At 46.8% G+C, this 18,996-nt stretch overlaps 1 protein-coding gene across 1 annotated transcript; it reads right to left on the reverse strand.

Moving 5' to 3' along the window:
• Window positions 1–1,468: 1,468 nt before the first annotated feature.
• Window positions 1,469–18,248, reverse strand: Mlec (malectin). The gene is made up of 5 exons (XM_042669548.1): window positions 17,837–18,248; window positions 8,506–8,684; window positions 7,108–7,284; window positions 6,948–7,005; window positions 1,469–4,250 (listed from the first exon to the last, which is right to left on the reverse strand). Exons 1-5 carry the CDS (start codon window positions 18,066–18,068, stop codon window positions 4,021–4,023), a joined length of 876 nt encoding a protein of 291 aa, XP_042525482.1. The 5' UTR covers window positions 18,069–18,248; the 3' UTR covers window positions 1,469–4,020.
• Window positions 18,249–18,996: the final 748 nt, after the last annotated feature.

Below are 18,996 nucleotides of genomic sequence, written 5' to 3' on the forward strand. Positions count from 1 at the left end.
AACAGGAGCATCTATCTACTGATCTCCTAGGTGGGGGTGGGGGTGTGTGTGTCAGTGATGTATGTTGCCACTTGATGCCATTTAGGCTCCTCAAGGCAAGAAGACACTTGAGTTATATCAAGGTAGGCCAGCAAAGAGAGGAGGGATAGGGAAGCGGTCCCACGGCAGGGACTATAAGACCCCTGCCCAGACCTGAATCTACAGGGAATGCCTACCCTGGCTCAGGCAGGAGAGGAAAAGGCACTGTGCTGACCGGGGTAGGTCCTTCCCCAATCCTTAGGGAGGGTAGAGAACCTGATTCTCTCTTGGGCTTTTCAAGGTGAGACAATTTCTAGGGAAAAGGGATCTAAGTGCTAGGAAAAGGACAACACTGCTGCTGCTTGCTTAAGTTCTCGGCTGAGATTCTAGAAGCCAGGGGGGGAAGCCTGCCCAGATAAGACAAAAAAAGAGAAATTCCTTAAAACAGAAGCTTCTCCAGAAAGATAAAGAAGTCAAACCACACTTCTAAAACTGGGACAAACAGGCACAGAAAGAGGGGGCTAAGCTTAACTCAAACTTTACCCCATTGCTTTGAAGCTTGTGTGACTTCTAATCTAACCCTCAGATCTCCTGGTCAGAGGGAACAAGAAAACAAGATCACAGCCCCAAACAACACTACAAGTGGGAGCCAGTCCTCCTGGGAGTCTGCCACCACTGGAACTTGAGGGTTATCTTTTATCAAGTCACCAGAACTCAGGGCCTTAACTGAGCAGCAGGAGTTGAGGCTCTCCAGGCAAATGGTGGTTTAGAGAACACAGATCCCACAAATCGTTTCTTGGCACAATTTTTCAGTTAGCATGAGTAAGACCTAGGAGTCCAAATAGAGAGCATTGATTCCTAGCCCAAACCAGACCAGATTACCGATTCTCAGCCCATTTCAAGAAGATGTTTTACCTTGGTCATCCCAGAAATTTCATCAATGCTACACAACTGGCGAAAAGTTTCACCTGTCTGCCTGTAGTTGTCTCTGGAGGCCCTAACAAACCTGGGATGGGTGAGCACCAGTGCCTCACACCTGTAACCCTAACCTACTGAGATCTGCAGACTGGGGTTCAAAGCCAGTCTGGGCAGGGAAGTCCATGAGACTCTTACCTCCCATTAACCACCAAAAAGGTGGGAGTGGAGCTGTGGCTCAAGTGGTAGAGCATTATTAGCCTAGAGTCCAGGCCCAGAGTTCAAGCCCTCAAAAAAGGAGAGGGGACACAGACACAAAACAAAACCTAGGACAGAATAGATCCTGTAGAAGAGAGCCTGGACCTCACCTCAACAACCTGACTGGCACCAGTCACACTGGGCAGACCCCACCCCAAAGCCTCTCAACCCTTGCACTAGCTCAAAATACAGGGAGGGCAATGAACAGTGCAAAAAGCAAAAGATGAACAGCGTAATTTAAGACACATAATACAAAAATAAAGCGTGCCCCGTCCCACCTTTTTAACCGGAACTTCATGTACCTATAGTCATAACTTCATGTACCTATAGTCATCTTGAAGGGGGGTGGGGAGCTTTCAAGTTCAGCTCTAGGCAGCCATGCTGATTGGGCGGGTGTGGCCTCGACTCCAGGAGAGTCTATCCCAGCCCAGGTTTCCTCACTTTCCCTTTAAGTGTTTGCTAGCCATAGACAGATGTTCCATCCTTTCTGACACAACCAGAGAGGAACACACTCATCCCTACCCCAGGGGAATGGGGTGGGCTTGGAAACAGAGGCAGAAAAAGCTGCCTGCCTTACAGTACCATTAGGAAATGGCCCCAGGAGTCTGGGTTTCCTTCTGAGACTCTTGAGTCACCGAAGGGATGGGTTGAGGTGAGGAGGCAAGACCCCTCGGTTCCTCAGAGACCCAAGCAAACTAACAAACAAGGCAAATGGAGGTGGCTAGTCCTCCTTCATCTTGTCTAATCTGCTGACAGTGGCCCACAGCTTTGGGAGTTGTGATGGAATTGGAATCAAACCACAATCAGAATCCTAATGAGTCAGGACATTCCCCCTTGCCCCAGGCAAGGGGTCCCCAAGACCAAGGCTATATATATAGTACCTCATCATTAGAAGCAAAAAGGGGGTAGGGGGGCTTAAGAGTGCTCTTCTGGTGGCGACCTCAGGCCATAGTCAGCCAGCTACCCAGTCAGTACCCTAGGATTGAGGTCCAAGTCCCAAGAAAATAAAGGGCTACAATTCTCAAACAATGAAATAATGCTGGCCTGGAGTAATCATTAAGAGTCAGAGTCAGGAGGACAAAAAGCTACCTGCTTTGTCACACAAGGAACAACTTGAATATAGAGAGCTCTCAAAAAAAAAAAAAGGATACAGTAAGACAAACTCAAAGTAACACATTCTGGAAAAAAAAAAATGGGCTTGGCCTGAGACTGTATACAGCTCCAGCCACGCTGAAACTAATCCTGTGGCCTCTCATTCCCCCCTGGCCCCAAATTCTTACTAGCTTGACTGGGTTCTTCCTTACTGTTGCCCTAACTGGGAAACAGATAAAGGTGACCAGAAAGAAAGGAGACAGGGAAATTTCATTTCCAACTGAAATGTTTCAAGAAACACACTTAGATGCTAAGGTTAGCTTCAGAGCTGTCAGGACGATGGCTGACTGGGAATCTTTCAGCCCATCACACCAGGATCGCTGACTGCTGCTTGGATAAGGAGACGAAATGAGAGAAGGGGATACTTACTAGTGAGACCAATGAGAAACCTCACGGGGCTGGTGTAGCCAGTCTAGTTCCTTGGGAGCAAACTCTAAGCGTATAGTAAAACTGGTTAAAGTATGACACAGAAGATCTGGGGACAAATGAACATCAGACACTACACATTCTGAACTATGGTCTGTCACTGAATAGGGCTCAAGTCTCTGAGGTTGCTCTTAAATTATGCTAACATAAGCCTTTTCTAATCCAAAGACCAGAAGAGACTTTTTTAAGGTCAAGTGTTCTGTTGCTGCCGGCTGGAAAGCATTCCTGTCCCTGGCAGCAAGACCCTACAAAGGGGCCAGTAAAGACCTGCTGGGTCAGGTTCTCTTGGCTGTTGGCTCAGAGATCCAGGGAGGGAGGTACCAACAAGGTAAGGGAATAGATGAGAAGACATTCAAGCAGAAGAGAGCCCCAATCCCATCTCCTTTCCTTCTTGGCAATAACTTAGTGGGATGATTCAGAGGGAGAAGACATTCCAAATGAGCCAGATTAAGACAGAAAAAAAAACCAAAACACCACAAAACTGAAAAGAAATCAAGCCCCCAATAGGCACTGAAAATAAAATGATTTGTTGTAGTGACAAGTCAGAGGCAATTTGAGGACCCGATGTAAACTAATTGTCTTGGATACCAGACAATCCTCTAACTGGCACATCAGGGAAATAAGCGATAACAAAGCTCAGATGCTGGATTAATCACTGGATTAATCCAGATCAGCTTTCCAGTAAGGAAACATTTACTTTTTTTTTTCTTCTTCCTTTTTTGGATCTCCTCCTCCTCCTTTTTTTTTTTTGGCTTTACATCTTTCTTACTTTCAATCCTAGGACACCTCAATACTTATCTGGACATAACTTCAGAACATACCCAACTCTCAGTGCTGGTCTTCTCAGGAAATAAGACATGTCCCTGTGTTAATTTCTAACCTAAAAAAGGGAACCATGACTGCTCAGAGTTCAGAGTCCTTTCCGCTAGGTATACAAAGAGGATCCTGGAAGAGGAAGGATCCATTTTCCCTAAGTACCCCAGAAAGGAAAATGACAGCCAGGTGCCAGCTACGAAGAGAGGACTAAGACTGAAGCGGGTCTGGAACTAGGTGGTAGGTGAGAGCTGCCCTCCACTCACTCTGCCTCTTTTTTGTCTCCTTTAATTACTGTGTGGAGAGGTCTGGGTTTTGTTTGCTTCTCGGGGAGTTTCCTTATCATGTTGTTATCACTATGAAAAATACAGAAACCCAAACGAACATGTTTGGTTTCTTTCCCACTCCCCTCCACCCCATCAGGATGGTCATTTGTTCTCACAACCGGCAGAGGCAGAAGAGGGTTGGAATGAAGACTCCAAAGGCCACCAGGATGGGAAACATGAGGCTGCTGTTGTCCGAGGCATAGGGGTTGGGTGTGCGGGGGCCTGACTGCACCCGGTTCTTATTGGTCTGTCTTTTAAGGTTAGACCCTTCATCATATTCTTCTTCTTCCTCCTCCTCTTCTTTCTTCTCCAATCCTGGATGGGGCTGTAGCTTTGGTACATCTAACACAAAAAAGAAAGCTTATTAAACAAGGCCCACAACATTTAAGTGAGACCATTAAGAGCAACCAACAACTCACACCAAAATCCAGCGACCCAACAATCCACAACAGAATCCAGAGACCCAATCAGGATCCACAACAGAATCCAGTGACCCAATCAGACTCTACAGAAAGGAGCAACAGTAGAGCACTGGGAACACTAGTCTTCTTCAGATTTAACTAAAGCAATGGAGAGAAAGCCCTCTCTTCCCTGTCCCAATTCTTCAGAGTCCTAAGAAGTCCAGATCTGGACAGGAATAATGACCTGACACCCACAACTTAACTTTTTAAATCCCTCCTTTTCCCTACCACAATCCCACATTCCCTTTTGATTCAGAGACTGAAGAACTGATCTACAGAGTTCTGGGCTCTCAGCCCACACTAACCCTCTGTCCCTCTCTTCTTCATCAGGGACTTGAGCTGTGTTGGTGAAAGGTATCATCTTCCTAGGGTGATAACAGTATTTGGGGTCATCAATATAAAAGGCTGATAGCCTATGTATGCCAGACAAGGTGAGAAAAGGTAGGTTTGGGGAGAAGTCACTAAGACACCAACTTTCCTGGCAAAAATCAGCCTAGGAAACTGGCAGCCAGGAAGATCTAAACCCTGGGCAAGAGATACACCCTAAGGCTCAATCTCAAAGAGATAAATAAATGAACTGTCCCAGTGTCCTTCAGCAATACTGGAATCTTTCAGACTACCAAAACTTGAAGGATTCTCCCAGGTTCCCCCTTTTCCTCCTAAGAAATAGATGCAAAATTTCAAGCAATTCTAAATAACTAAAAAGGTCAGACACTCCAATAGGAACTATTATCAATTGATAATGTAATTTTTTCTTTCTGGTCCACTGACTTGAATTCAGGGCCTGGGCACTGTCCCTGAGCCTCTTTATGCTCAAGGCTAGTACTCTACCATGGCTTTGAATAGTTTACTGAGTGAATCTCATGGACATTCCTGTCCTTGCTGGCTTCAAACTGCCATGTTCAGATCTCAGCCTCTTGAATAGCTAGGATTACAGGCTTGAGCAGCCATTGCCCAAGGACAATGTAATTTTTGTTTTGGTTTTTTTTTTTGGTCAGTCATGGGGCTTGAACTCTGGGCCTGGGCGTTGTCCCTCAGCTCTTCAACTCAAGGCTAGGGCTCTACCATTTGAGCCACAGCACCACTTCCGGCTTTTTCTGCTTATGTGGTGCTGAGGAATTGAACTCAGGGCCTCATGCATGCAAGGCAAGCACTTTACCACTGAGCCACCTTCCCAGTCCGGATAATGTAATTTTATTGAAATAAAATTCCTCACAGAGCCGGGTGCCGGTGGCTCTCGCCTGTAATCCTAGCTACTCAGGAGGCATCGCAGTTCAAAGCCAGCCCCGGCAGGAAAGTCTATGAGACTCTTATATCAATAAACAACCAGAAAACCGGAAGTGGAGCTGTGGCTCAAGTGGTAGAGCACTAACCTCGAGCTGAAGAGCTGAGGGACAGTGCCCAGGCCGAGTTCAAGCTCTTCGACCCACCAAAAAAAAAAAAAATTCCCCACAGGGAAGTTAAAGGAATTTATCCAAGACCAAACAGCTGATTAGATGCTGCTAGCAAGATACAAACACAGGCTGGACAAAGGGGCTCAAATCTATAATTCTAGCCTCTTGAGAGGCAGAGATAGGGGATCATTTTAAGGCTGGCCAGGGCATAAAAGCTTATAAGATGCCATGTCTTGGCATGGTATGTCTGTTAGCTCAACCAAAGGGGAAGCACAATCGCCAGGCACAGCGTCATGTACCAGTGAAACCCAGTCATGTAGGTACACAAGTAGAAAAATTGTAGCCCAGCCAGCATGATGATAAGAAATACCCTATCTTGAAAATAACCAATGCAAAAACAGGCTGGAGACATGGCTCAAGTGGTAGAGCTACCACCTTGGAATGATAACCTAAATTCAATCCTCAGTACTGCGATTATATTCAATGTACATTATGTAAAAAACTTGAGGGTAGGGTTAGAAGGGAGGAAAATGAGGGAGAATGATGAACGGGCTGGTATTGATCAAAATGCATAACATGACATATGGAACTATAACCTCTTTGTATAACTACTTAATAATAAAATTTTTTTTAAACAAAAAGGCCAGGCACTGGTGGCTCAAACCTTTAATCTTAGCTACTCAGGAGGCTGAGATCTGAGGATCACAGTTCAAAGCCAGCTAGGACAGGAAAGTCCATGAGACTCTTATCTCCAATTAACCAAAGAACTGGTGGAAGTGGAGCTGTGACTCAAAGTGGTAGTACTAGCCTTGAGAGAAAGAGCTCAGGGAGTGCACCCAGGCCAAGTTCAAGTCCCACAACCCACCAAAAAAAAAAAAAAACACACCTAGGCAATGTGTGTGTGTATATATATATTTATATGATATATAAAGTGACTAATATATACAGTATGTAGAACATGTTGTATATGTAACATATGTATGAAATATAGAAACATTACTTCAAAGTTTATGGCTAGTACCATCAGATACTTCATCCTCATCCATCTAACTCTGAATTCCCCACTATTTGACTCTAACTTTAAGTATTGCGAAAATAATGATCAACAAAGTTATCTCCCAAGTCTTTCCTCACCGTATCCTTCAGTTCAAGTCAAAAGGCAGCAGGTAGAAAGCGTAACTTACCATCTACCGTCCCCGCCATGATGTAGAGTGCACAGACTTTGGGGTTGTCATAGTATCCCTAAGGAATGGGAAACTTGTCAGTCTTATGAGGTAGCAAACATCTTCCCCCACCCACTCTTCTGGGCTATCCCTAAGCTATGAGGCAGAATAGCAGTGTTACCTTGACAAACTCAATGTGGAGCTTCCCTGTGAAAGTGGATACTTCTCCCTGGACGCTCAGCTTCCCCTTTTTGATGCTCATAGGGATGATTTCATCATGGGCCGTGCTGTGCCCAACGCGATCAAAGATATCCAAGTCTTTCACCACAACATGGCCATTTAATCGTACATCAAACACCTTCCAGGATTAAAAAAGGAGGCAATGTCAAGAAAAACATCAGCTTCACACCCCCTCAAGGATTGGATGTCACGTACCTGCCCTTAAAAATACTTTAAGAAATGATGGCTCTGGACATTATCCAGCACGGCTAGAGTCCTTTACCTTTGCCAAATGAAAACCATGTTGCTTCTGTGCCAAGCTCAGCATGGAAAGGAAGAAATTTAGGGGAAAAGAGTAAGGCTATATGAAGATGCTGCTAGCTGGGCACTGGTGGCTCATGCCTGTAATCCCAGCTCCTCAAGAAGCTGAGATCTGAAGATTGAGGTTTGAACCCAACCTGGGCAGGAAAGTCCATGAGATCTCATAGCCAATTAAACACCAAAAAAGCTGAAAGTGGACCTGTGGCTCAAGTGATACAACGTTATCCTTGAACACAATAGCTCAAGAATGGAAATGGTACTGTGGCTTAAAGTGGTAGAGTGCTAGCTTTGAGCAAAAGAGCTCAGGGACAGTGCCCATGCCCTAAATTCAAGCCCCAGAACCAGCACAAAAGAAAGAAAAGAAAAGAAAAAGCAAGGCACTGGTGGCTTACACCTGTAATTTTAGCTATTCAGGAGGCTGCGATCTGAGGATTGCAGTTCAAAGCCAGCCCAGGCAGAAAAGTCCATGAAACCCTTATCTCCAATTAGCCACCAGAAAACTGGAAGTGGCGCTGTGGCTCAAGTGGTAGAGCAACTGCCTTGAGCTAAAGACCTGACGGACAACGCCCAGTCCCAGAGTTGAAGCTCCACACAGACAGACAGACAGACAGACAGACAGAAAGAAAGAAAGAAAGAAAGAAAGAAAGAAAGAAAGAAAGAAAGAAAGAAAGAAAGAAAGAAAGAAAGAAAGAAAGAAAGAAAGAAAGAAAGGAAGGAAGGAAGAAAGAAAGAAAGAGAGGAAGGAGGGAGGGAGGGAGGGAAAGGAAAGAAAGAAAAAAGGGAAAAGGAAAAAGAAAAAAGATGCTGTTAAAAACCCAAGGAAGGGAAGAAACCAGGAGGGCCTTCACACGATCAACTAGTCACCATGAACTAGGATTCTGGAATGCTTTTTGTTACTAACCCCAGGGCAAGTATAGTCACACCAGCATCTCTGGATGCTAGAAGGCATCCATCCAGCTTTTCCTCTGGCCCCATGGCAGAGGACTGTCCAGGAGTAGCAATGGCCAACTGGTCACGGAGGGGCCTGATCAAGCCTTACCTTCTGCTGGGACTGTGCAAAGTAGACCTCAGCAAATTTCAACACCAGCACATAGTCTCCCTCCTCCTTAATGGGCACTTCATAGCCAAAAGTCTCCTCGTTGTACCGCTCTGTTTGATACAGGATCTGGTCCTCGGGATTGGAACGTAGAATTGGCAGTTTCATGCCATAGTCTGAGGCTAGGGACAAAAAGAGAAAGTACATCAGAGGCGAGACATGAAAGAATAGAGACCCCAGAACTGCTAGAAGCAATTCCAGGGCAATGCTAACCAATAACCCTCCCAGTGGAAGGGGCCACCCCCGCTGCACCTGGCTCCAAAGAGGCTAACACAAAGGCAAGAATCAGAAAGCTATTACCATGGAATAGTAACATGAAAGGGAAGAGTAACATGAAAGAAACTACAACACTAATCACTCCAACAGCCTTGTATAACCTATACACTGAACTTTTTGGAAGGCCATTCACATGACTTTGCCAGCTGTCTGGAGGATAGGAAGAGAAAAACTCTTAACTCATTATGTGAATACAAATCTATATGGTGAGTGCTTGGTTTCCTGAGAGGGGGCGCTTCGGAGAAGCCTCCTGCAGTCAAGGGAGACAGCTGGGAACACTAATTTAGGTGTTGTTTTTTTTTTCTTTGTCAGGAAAGCTCAGAGTCTAAATCAAAAAGGATGTCTCACTAGGAAAGTCATTTTTCATTGTCTTTACTACAAAGATTGCAACTATACTTTTTTTTTTTTTTTTTCAAAATTTTCATTCAAATAAGTTCCAAGGCTGACAAAGCAGCTCATAAAAAGAAGGGTACTGCTCTCCAATTTCCTGCCTGCCTCACCTACTCTGCTGAACATTTTTCCTCAGTTCAAAAGACTGAAGAAAAGAGTTCTATTGTAGCTCCAGTGCCTGAGACATAGTAGTCATTTGATGTAGCCTACTGAATAAACTTCAGAGGAGACAAAGCCAAGCCTTGTTCTCAACACCAGGCACCAAAGATGCCTAAATCCACGAGGCACTGGGGGGTCATGCTGGTAATCCTAGCCACTCAGGAGGCTGAGATCTGAGGACTGCAGTGAAAAGCTAGCCTGGGCAGGAAAATCCATGAGACACTTACCTCCAATTAGCTTTTTGATGAGATGTGGCTTAGTGGTAGAGTGTCAATCTTAAGTGAAAAGCTAAGGGACAATGTCCAGGCTGAGTTCAAGCCCTAGTACTAACACGTATACACAAAAAAAGATGGCTAAATCCCAGGGAGCCACCTTCCATTTCACAAACTGAACAAGAGTAGGTTATAGACATGAACACTGGTGGATCATGCCTGTAATCCTAACTACTCAGAAGGCTGAGATCTGAGGATTGTGGTTCAAAGCCAGCACAGGCAGGAAAGTATGAGAGACATTATCTCCAATTAACCACTAGAAAATTGGAAATGGAGCTATGGCTCAAAGTGGTAGAGTGCTCATCTTGAGCAAAAAAAGCTCAGGGACAGTGTCCGGTCCTGAGTTCAAATCCCATGACCAAAAAAAAAGAAAAAAGAAGGGTATATACATATTCTTCTTCGCACATAATAAAGTAGGGCCTTTCCACAACTACATCACTTTCTGGCTCCAAAAGATACTTCTGCTTTCTCTCTCAGAGCACAGCCTAACTCCTCCAGTGTTATACTCATCTACCTTCTAACCTCCCGAGCGAACTGTAGGGTAGTCTCTCCTCCAGCATGGACTGGAGACTTCAAGATGGCCTTCTACTCTCACATAGTGACCCTGGTGACATTTGGCACCTAGATCCTTGAGGAGATGCTTAAGAGTAGTCATGGCAAGAGCTATATCCTCTGAATCACCAAATTTTCAAGGGAGAGGACATAACAAATCAACTGAAAGACTCAGTAGTTGAGGTCAAGCCCTCAAAAAAATAAACATGACTGTTAACAGTTCCTGTAAGTGACATTCACCAGGAGATCAGATGGGCTGATGAGACAATAGGACAGGAAACCCAGTGCATTTTTATCATCATACTGTTGTCCTCAGACTTTTTTCTTCCGACATCTCCTCAAGAAATCAAAGAAGGGTCATGCTGCAGAGGATGTACGGCTAACACCCCAGCTTTTTCCCAGGCTCAAAAACCCCTGGAACATAAACCTCTGACACATAAAAGATTGCTAGTTCTCTTCCAACTGGGCTCAAAGAGTTTCCTTCGGGCTGGGGTGGCTCAGTGGTAGAGCGCTTGCCTTGCATGCATGAGGCCCTGGGCTCAATTCCTCAGCACCACAGAAGCAGAAAAAGCCAGAAGTGGCGCTGTGGCTCAAGTGGTAGAGCGCTAGCCTTGAGCTGAAGAGGTGAGGGACAGTGCTCAGGCCCAGAGTTCAGGCCCCATGACCGACAAAAAAAAAAAAAAGTTTTCTTCTTCCAATCTTCACAAACTTGGAACATTAAGTAGATTTGACTTATAGATACCCAGAAAATTTGTACACATGTGAACCAATCTTTTTTTTTTCTTCCATCCTTGTCAAACTGAAAAAGAAACTGACAGCAATATAATCTGTGGCTGTCTTAGTTCCACAGCTGAGAAGTCAGTCCTGTGAACCAAAACTGCTCACCAAAGGGCTGGGAAGGTGGCTCAGTGGTAGAGTGCGTGCCTCCCATGCATGAGGCCCTGGGTTCAATTTCTTAGCACCACATAAAGAGAAAAAGCCAGAAGTGGCACTGTGGCTCAAGTGGTAAAGCACTAGCCTTGAGCTGAAGAGCTCAAGGACAGCACCCAGGCCTAGAGTTCAAGCCCCAGGACCAAGGGGAAAAAACTGCTTAATAATCGTGGGCTCAGCTTTAAATATCTTCCTTTTAAAGCGTAAGAACCCATCCTAAGAGATCTGCCACATGCAAAGTTGCATTTGTGTTTTTATTTAGGATCTCAAATCCCAAGAGATGCTGCAGCAAAAGGCAAATTTTTTCCTTCCCTCCTTGGCCTTTATGGATTCACAGCAGCTGTGAATCTACAAAGATACAATGAAGCTTACAGTCAGCATACTGCTGAAGTTGGCACAATATAGCCCAGACAGTTAACCAAAAAAGGAGGCCAAAGGTCCTACATTGCATCTGCTGCTGCTCAGCTGTAGACAATAGAGAGACTGCGCTCCTTGGAAAATTCAGCCCCACTTTCAGATTAAGACAGGTCTGGATTTGAATCTTGGCTGTCACTCTACTATATGATGCTAAGCCAAGTGTTGCTGGGTTTTGTTGGTATTGAGGTTTGAACTCGGAGCCTCAAATGCTCTACAACATGAGCAGTCTCCAGCAATTAAATTGTGGGTTTTTTTTCCCCCTAGATGTGTTCTCCCAACTATAAAGCAGGCCTATCACCTACCTCCCAAAGAGTTTGCTCACAAAGAATAAAAGTGCCTGCCAAAGCTTAAGAGTATCTGATGTGAAGAAAGACATGTTGGCATGCTAGCAGGGAAAAGATATGCACTATGCACACAGCAAACACTAAATAAATGCTTTCATTCTGGGGAGCTTAGAAAATGGACTTAAAAAGAAAATAAAAGGAGCCAGTCATTGGTGGCTCGCGCCTGTAATCCTAACTACACAGGAGGCTGAGATCAGAGAATCACAGTTCAAAGCCAGCCCAGACAGGAAAGTCTGTGAGACTCTTATCTCCAATAAACAACTCAGAAAACCGGAAGTGGCGCTGTGGCTTAAATGGTAGAGCTTTGGCCTTCAACTGAAGAGCTGAGGGACATCACCCAGGCCCAGAGTTCAAGCCCCATGACTGACAATAAGTAAGTAAATAAAGTAATAAATTGGGAAACTACAGCTGGGAAGCCCACGAGTAGGAAAGCTAGAATAAGCAGGAACCTATCAGCCTGAAACCACCACCATAAAGCTTCACCGTGGCTAAGGGTCACCTTTGGGTCTCCTCACGACATACTTTTGAGTCACTTTTTCTCAAGGGAGGTTAGTTCCTAAAGAACCATCCTAAAAGGGCAGGAACTGTGACCTAAATTCACTACCTGTGAACCTCCAGTACTTGGCTGAGGGTCCACATATGAACTGTGACAGAGTAAGGGGAGAATTCTGAGGCCATAGGCAAATCAGAGGCTACAGTGACTGGCTGACTCATCTTCTCGTGCAAGCTCTTATCTCCTCAGGGTCAAAAGGAAGAAAGCCTAGGAAAAGAATCTTTTTTCTTTTTGTCAGTCTTAGGGCTTAAATTCAGGGCCTGGGTACTGTCATTCATTGAGCTTTCCCCCTCAAGTCTAGTGCCACAGTACCACTTCCAGTTTCCTGGTGGTTAATTGGAGATGAGTTTCACAAGCTGGTGCCAGTGGCTCACGCCTGTAATCCTAGCTACTCAGGAGGCTGAGATCTGAGGATCTTGGTTCAAAGCCAACCCAGGCACAAGTCTGTAAGATTCTTATCTCTTAACTATCAGAAAACTGGAAGTGGAGCTGTGACTCAAAATGTTAGAGAGCTAGCTTTGAGCAAAAGTGCTCAGGGACAGTGCCCAGGCTGAGTTCAGGCCCCATTACTAACCAAAAAAAAAAAAAAAAGTGTCTCACAGACTCTCCTGCCCAGGCTGGCTTTGAACCATGATCCTCAGATCTCAGCCTCCTTAGTAGTTAGGATTGCAGGCGTGAGCCACTGGCACTCAGAAAGGGTCTTCTTTAGTGTTACAGATTTTGTCATCTGAGAAGCTCAGGCCACTAGCCAGCACTTTTCTCCTCTGGAGCCATGTTCTGCCCTATTTTTAATTCCCTGTAAAAGGTCATCAAGACAAAAAAAAAAAAAAAGAGAAGAAAAGAAAAAGAAAGAAAAAAAAGTAACACTTTATCCTACACTAGAATTGAGGTTTTTTGTTTGTTTGTTTTGTTGGCAGTGGGGCTTGAACTCTGGGCCTGGGCGCTATCCCTTAGCTCTTCAGCTCAAGGCGAGCGCTCTACCACATGAGCCACAGCACCACTCCTGGTTTTCTGAGTGGTTTTTTTGGAGATAAGAGTCTCACAAGCCAGGCTGAGCCAGGCGACGATGGCTCACACCTGTAATCCTAGTTACTCAGGAGGCTTCGTTCTGAGGATCATGGTTCCAAGCCAGCCCTGGCAAGGAAAATCCGTAAGACTCTTATCTCCAATAAACCACTAGAAAACCAGAAGTGGAACTGTGACTCAAAAGGTAGCACACTGGCCTTGAGCTGAAGAGCTAAGAGACAACACCCAGGCCCAGAGTTCAAGCCCCATGACCGACCTATAAAAAAAAGAGTCTCACAGACTTTCCTACCCATACCCGGGCTGGAGTTTTTTTTAGAGTCATATCAGAGATTTCTAAAGCCAGAGTAGTAGTAGGGTGTGTGTGTGGGGAGGTAAAGCTAGGTGTGTGTGTGTATGTGTAGTATTGGAAAGGCTCTGATAACGCTAGGGGGTGTGTGTGTGTGTGTGTGTGTGTGTGTGTGTGTGTGTGTGTGTGTGTGTGTGTGTGTGTGTGTGTGTGTGTGTGTGTGTGTGTGTGTGTGTGTGTGTGTAGTATTGGAAAGGCTCTAATAAAGCTAGGGTGTGTGTGTGTATGTGTAGTATTGGGAAGGCTCTGATAAAGCTAGGGTGTGTGTGTGTGTAGTATTGGAAAGGCTCTAATAAAGCTAGGGTGTGTGTGTGTGTGTGTGTGTGTGTGTGTAGTACTGGAAAGGCTCTGGTAAAGAGCTAGGGTGTGTATGTGTGTGTGGTATTGGAAAGGCTCTGGTAAAGCTAGGGTGTGTGTGTGTGTGTGTGTGTGTGTGTGTAGTACTGGAGAGGCTCTGGTAAAGCTAGGGTGTGTGGGGGTGTGTGTGTGTGGTATTGGAAAGGCTCTGGTAAAGCTGGTGTGTGTGTGTGCACACGTGAGCACGTGCTGGAGCTTGAACTCAGGACCTGAAAGCTGTCTCTCAGCTTGTTCTCTAAAAGCTAATGCCTTACCACTTTGAGCTATACCTTCGCTTCTGCTCTTTTGCTGATTAATTGGGTAAGCATTGGATTTGTCTGCTCAGCTGGCTTCAAACTATGAACCTTACACCTCAGCCTCCTCAGTACTGGGGATTACAGGTGTGAGCTACCTTTGCCTGGCTATAAAGCAAGTTCCTTAAGGTCATACAACTCCAGCAGATATGCTTCCATGCAGAGGAAAGGAAGTAAGCCTTTCCCTAAACTCAAGCCAAGATCTGTGCCCTTAAGCCAAAAAGCAAGCAGGTCTTTTCCTAGTCAGAGTCAAAAGGAACCAGCCAGAATAACTACATTCAAAGAATCTGTAATACACAGTCTGCCAAAACCCTGGTGAGCACTGCTGAAACACTTTCTATAGTGGTCCTCCCATCTGTTGAATCAAGGTATGCAGATTAAAAACTCCTTTTCCAGGGGCTGGGAAGGTGGCTCAGTGGTAGAGCGCTTGCTTTGCATGCATGAGGCCCTGGGTTCGATTCCCCAGCACCACATAAGCAAAAAAAAAAAAAAAACAAACAACTCCTTTTCCAGCCAGGCACCAATGGCTCATGCCTGTAATCCTAGCTACTAAGGAGGCTGAGAACTGAGGATCGCAGTTCAAAGCCAGCCCAGGCAGGAAAGTCTGAGACTCTTATCTACAATAAACCACCAGAAAACTAGAAGTGGCACTGTAGTTCAAGTGGTAGAGTGCTAGCCTTGAGCTGAAGAGCCCAGGGACAGTGCCCAGGCCCAGAGTTCAAGCCCCGACAAAAAAACAAACAAAAGAAACTTCTTTTCCAAGCCATAAGCGTTAGCCATTCTCAAGGCAGAGATGATAAGCAATAAATATTGTGAAAGAATAAACTACCAGGTGCCCTGCCTGGGCTGCTCAACTCCAAGAATACAACACTACAAAAGACTATAAAGATTATCAAAAGAAGGCCACATCCTTATCTGGACTAACTTGGCAACAAATACCTGAATTATTCAACATACAAAGAACTTTCCACAGAATCACAAGCATGCGGGCAAAGAAATGGAGCAGACAGCTCCTCCTGCAATTAGTGTAAATAGCTGCGGGAGCATAAGGCAAAAGGGTCTCCAACTACCTGGCACACCCTTATCCAAACAGGGCCAAAAAAGGAATAGAGGTATGAGCAGCTGTACTTCCTGGACCCGACTGACTCCTAAGCACAGAAGACACCAGAGAGCTGACTCCTGCCTGGAAACTTAAAGCACATTTCAGCCTCAGACCTAATGCCAGCAAAATGCTACTCTCAGGAACCTGCTAAGTGCAACGTTGCAACAAGGCCAGTCCAAACTTCAGCTGAAAACCCACCCCCTCTTCTCCCACAGAGTAGAGCCAGGGACCCTCCACTTATACAATGCCCCAAAGGCTAGTATCCAAAACAGGTCTCCAATACACATGAGCTCTAACTAGGGCTCATGTAATTTTACCTGCTTCAATAAACTCCTCCCAAGGAACAGCAACTATGAGCCAATAACCCAAGGACAGAGAGCCTGGCTGACTGCTGACCAGGCCAAAACAACAAAATCACCAGCACCAGCAAAATTAAAACTGGAATTTCTGAATACAGGCAGTACCTGGAACTAAAACTCTTGTGGTCTTTGTGAGCTTTATCCTCCACACAAGGGAACCTAATAGAACAATGTAACCCAGTGGAAATCAGTTATCTACTAAGTGAAACAAGCCATCTGCCCCTAACCACAGTTATCTCAAGAGTCAAAGTCCACAAACTGTCTCTAGTTTCTTCAAGGGCTCCTTCCTCCATGTCCAGGAGGAGGAAGGATCCAGGATAGATAGTAGTAACTTCCAATTATAACATCTAGTTAGGGCCCAACATGGTGGTAACAAGCCTGTAATCCCAGCAGGCTGAAACAGGAGGATTACAAATTCAAGGCCATTCTGGGCTACATAGCAAGACACTTCTCACAAAAAAAAAAAAAAAAAAAAAAAAAATGCCAGCTCTATAAAATTTGGGTTTGGCTGCTACACAACTAGAACCCTGGCTTAACTGAACCTTTGGCTACTGAACCCTACATGCCAAGGCTAACCAACTTCCAAGACAAACATAGCTTTAGAAAGCAGCTTTGGGTCCCAAGACTTCACATGCATAAAGCAGACTTCACATGCATAAAGCAATAAACTCCTGATACCGAAAACTTTCAGGCAACTGCAAAGAACTTGGATAATACTAAGTTAAACTTTTTAGTAAAGTCAAGAGCCAAGATCTAAGCATTGTGGAAAGAGAGTGGCCCATTGCCAATTTGGCAGCCTCTAAACCCAGCATACAACATAAATCTCCTTCCAACACATGAAGCAAAGGAACTTCCTTCTAAACCTGTTTTCCAATCCTACTTACAGAAGAAACAAAGAATCTAGAGTAGATTCTAGATACCTCTCCAAAGAGGTATCTGGGGGTGATCTACATCTAATGAACCCCTGGTGCAGAAACCCAGGTAGGAGCAAAGGGAAACAGACCAAAGCCTTATCGATCAGGGTTGGGCTGGGGACCAGGAATCTGCCTTTTTAACCACCTGCTCTAGCAATTCTTATGCCATCTTTCCGAACTGTGTAGCTCTGTAAACAGCACTGTTGCCCAACCAGTTAAGTCACAATCACTTTGTTGTTCAAGTGGATCATACCTTTTGGGACCGACCACCTGGGGAAGACAGTAGCACTCTGAAGTTCAGATCTAACACTGGTTGACCCAGTTGACACAATGCCACCACCACTCATCTATGCAGGATGGCTTTAACATAACCACCCTCTGGGTGACTTTTACTTTTTTAAAAATAAGCATACAGATCCCTCACTCCAAACGAGGGCGGGGTGGGGGTGGGATGGGGAGGCAGCCACAACCAAACTTTCCTGGCCCATCCCCTTCGAAAGATTCCTCGCTATTCTGGCTAAGAATCAAGGCCCGTTCCTACACTAGGAGCAAGGAAAGCAACCGATTTGTGGGTGGGTATGAATCGATCAGGGACCGTCGCGATAAAAGAGGGCACCCTGTGAAGCCTGAAAAGATTGTAAAGCTGGGGAGGGGGCAAAAGGCCGCCCTCGTTATTACTTTCCCTGCTGGGGGGGGGAGGGGGGGCGGGGAGGATGAAGGGTGTGAGATCATGCAGGGTTAAGGATCCCAATATAACTCCTCTCGCCAACTCTCTGCCTCGACGGCCCTTGGTAGCTTTGAACCAACGCTAGGCCCCGGGCTGTGACCAGATCCTCCGAGCAAACTGCATGCAGTGGGAAACTTCGCTGCAGAGCCCATGGGCCCCCGGAGTGGAGAAAGGGGGCTCGGGGCCTGCAGCTATCGGCCTGCTGCACCCAGCACGGCCAGGCCCCGGATCCCACGGCTCGGCCGAGGGGCTCTCACCTCGGCCCACCCGGCCTTCCAAGGGGTCCTTGCGGAAGTGGATCCCGTGCACGTCCACATGCGCCTCGCCGCCCGCGTTGACCGCCCAAATGACGCTATCGGGCAACCCTGCCCCGGCGGCGCCCGCCACGCCGAGCCCCGGCTCCCAGATCACCGGCGGCAGCAGCAGCAGCGGCAGCAGCAGGCGCAGGAGCGCCACGGCGGCTCCTTCAACTGCCCGGGGCCCCAGCATGGCGGCCACCACTGCGAGGGCAGCCCCCCGCCGACCCTCGTCCTCGGCCAGCCGCCAGGCCGCCCCGGACTCAGTAAAACAGCGCCACTGGCTGCTGTGCCTCAGCCGCCGGGGACATGTCGCTCTCGGGCCTCCTTCTCCTCCTCCTCAGCCACGGGTGCCGCCTCCCACCTCAGGAACAACCTACCCCGTCGCCCAGCCCCCCAGCTAGGACACTGCAGCCAACCAGCGCCCAGCCCTCATTAATTACCCACCACCCCGCCGGGAACTGTGCGCTCATTGGCTATAGGTCTCCGAAAGGGGTGTGTCCACTGCCAGGTTCTGGACCAATCACCGAGCTCAAAATGGAGCGCGCGCAGAGGGAGGGAGTTCGGTTGAAGCAGCGGTTCGATGCGGAAGTGGCGGGTGCAGCGTCCAGGCGGCCCCGGAATCCCACAGCTGAATGGGAAAGCTGGCAAAGAGGAGGGGGTAGATAAAAGGAAGGCGGGGGAAGGAAGCGTGGGGGAAGATTTAGGAAAGGGCGCACGGACACGTCGCCAGCATTTCCGGTGCTCCAGTTCTAGCGACCGAATAGGCTCCGAAGGGGGCGTTACTGTCTTTCCCGCCCCCACTTGAGCATAAGCTCTTGCAGGAGAAGCAATGGAGACTCTCCCGATCGAAGAGATTCAGTCTTTTTCCCTCAGATGAGGCAGAGAACCTAGCCTATTCCGGACAGGCCAATAAGCACACGTCTGGAGACCACGAGTCCCTCGAGGACGAGGTCCCGCCCCCACCCCTTAGTGGGGTTCCGGGCGGGGGTGGTAGCGTCCAGGCGGCCGTCCAATCAGGAGGCTCCAACGCAGCGGAAACGCGTGGCTCTGTGGAGGAGGGGCTCCTGGCTGCTCTCGTTTCCACGGTGACAGCCTCTGGCCGGCCTGAGCGGCGTTGG

This window comes from Dipodomys spectabilis, unplaced genomic scaffold (genome assembly GCF_019054845.1).
Source record: "Dipodomys spectabilis isolate Male_0828 unplaced genomic scaffold, ASM1905484v1 ptg000499l, whole genome shotgun sequence".
Taxonomy (NCBI): Eukaryota; Metazoa; Chordata; class Mammalia; order Rodentia; family Heteromyidae; genus Dipodomys; species Dipodomys spectabilis.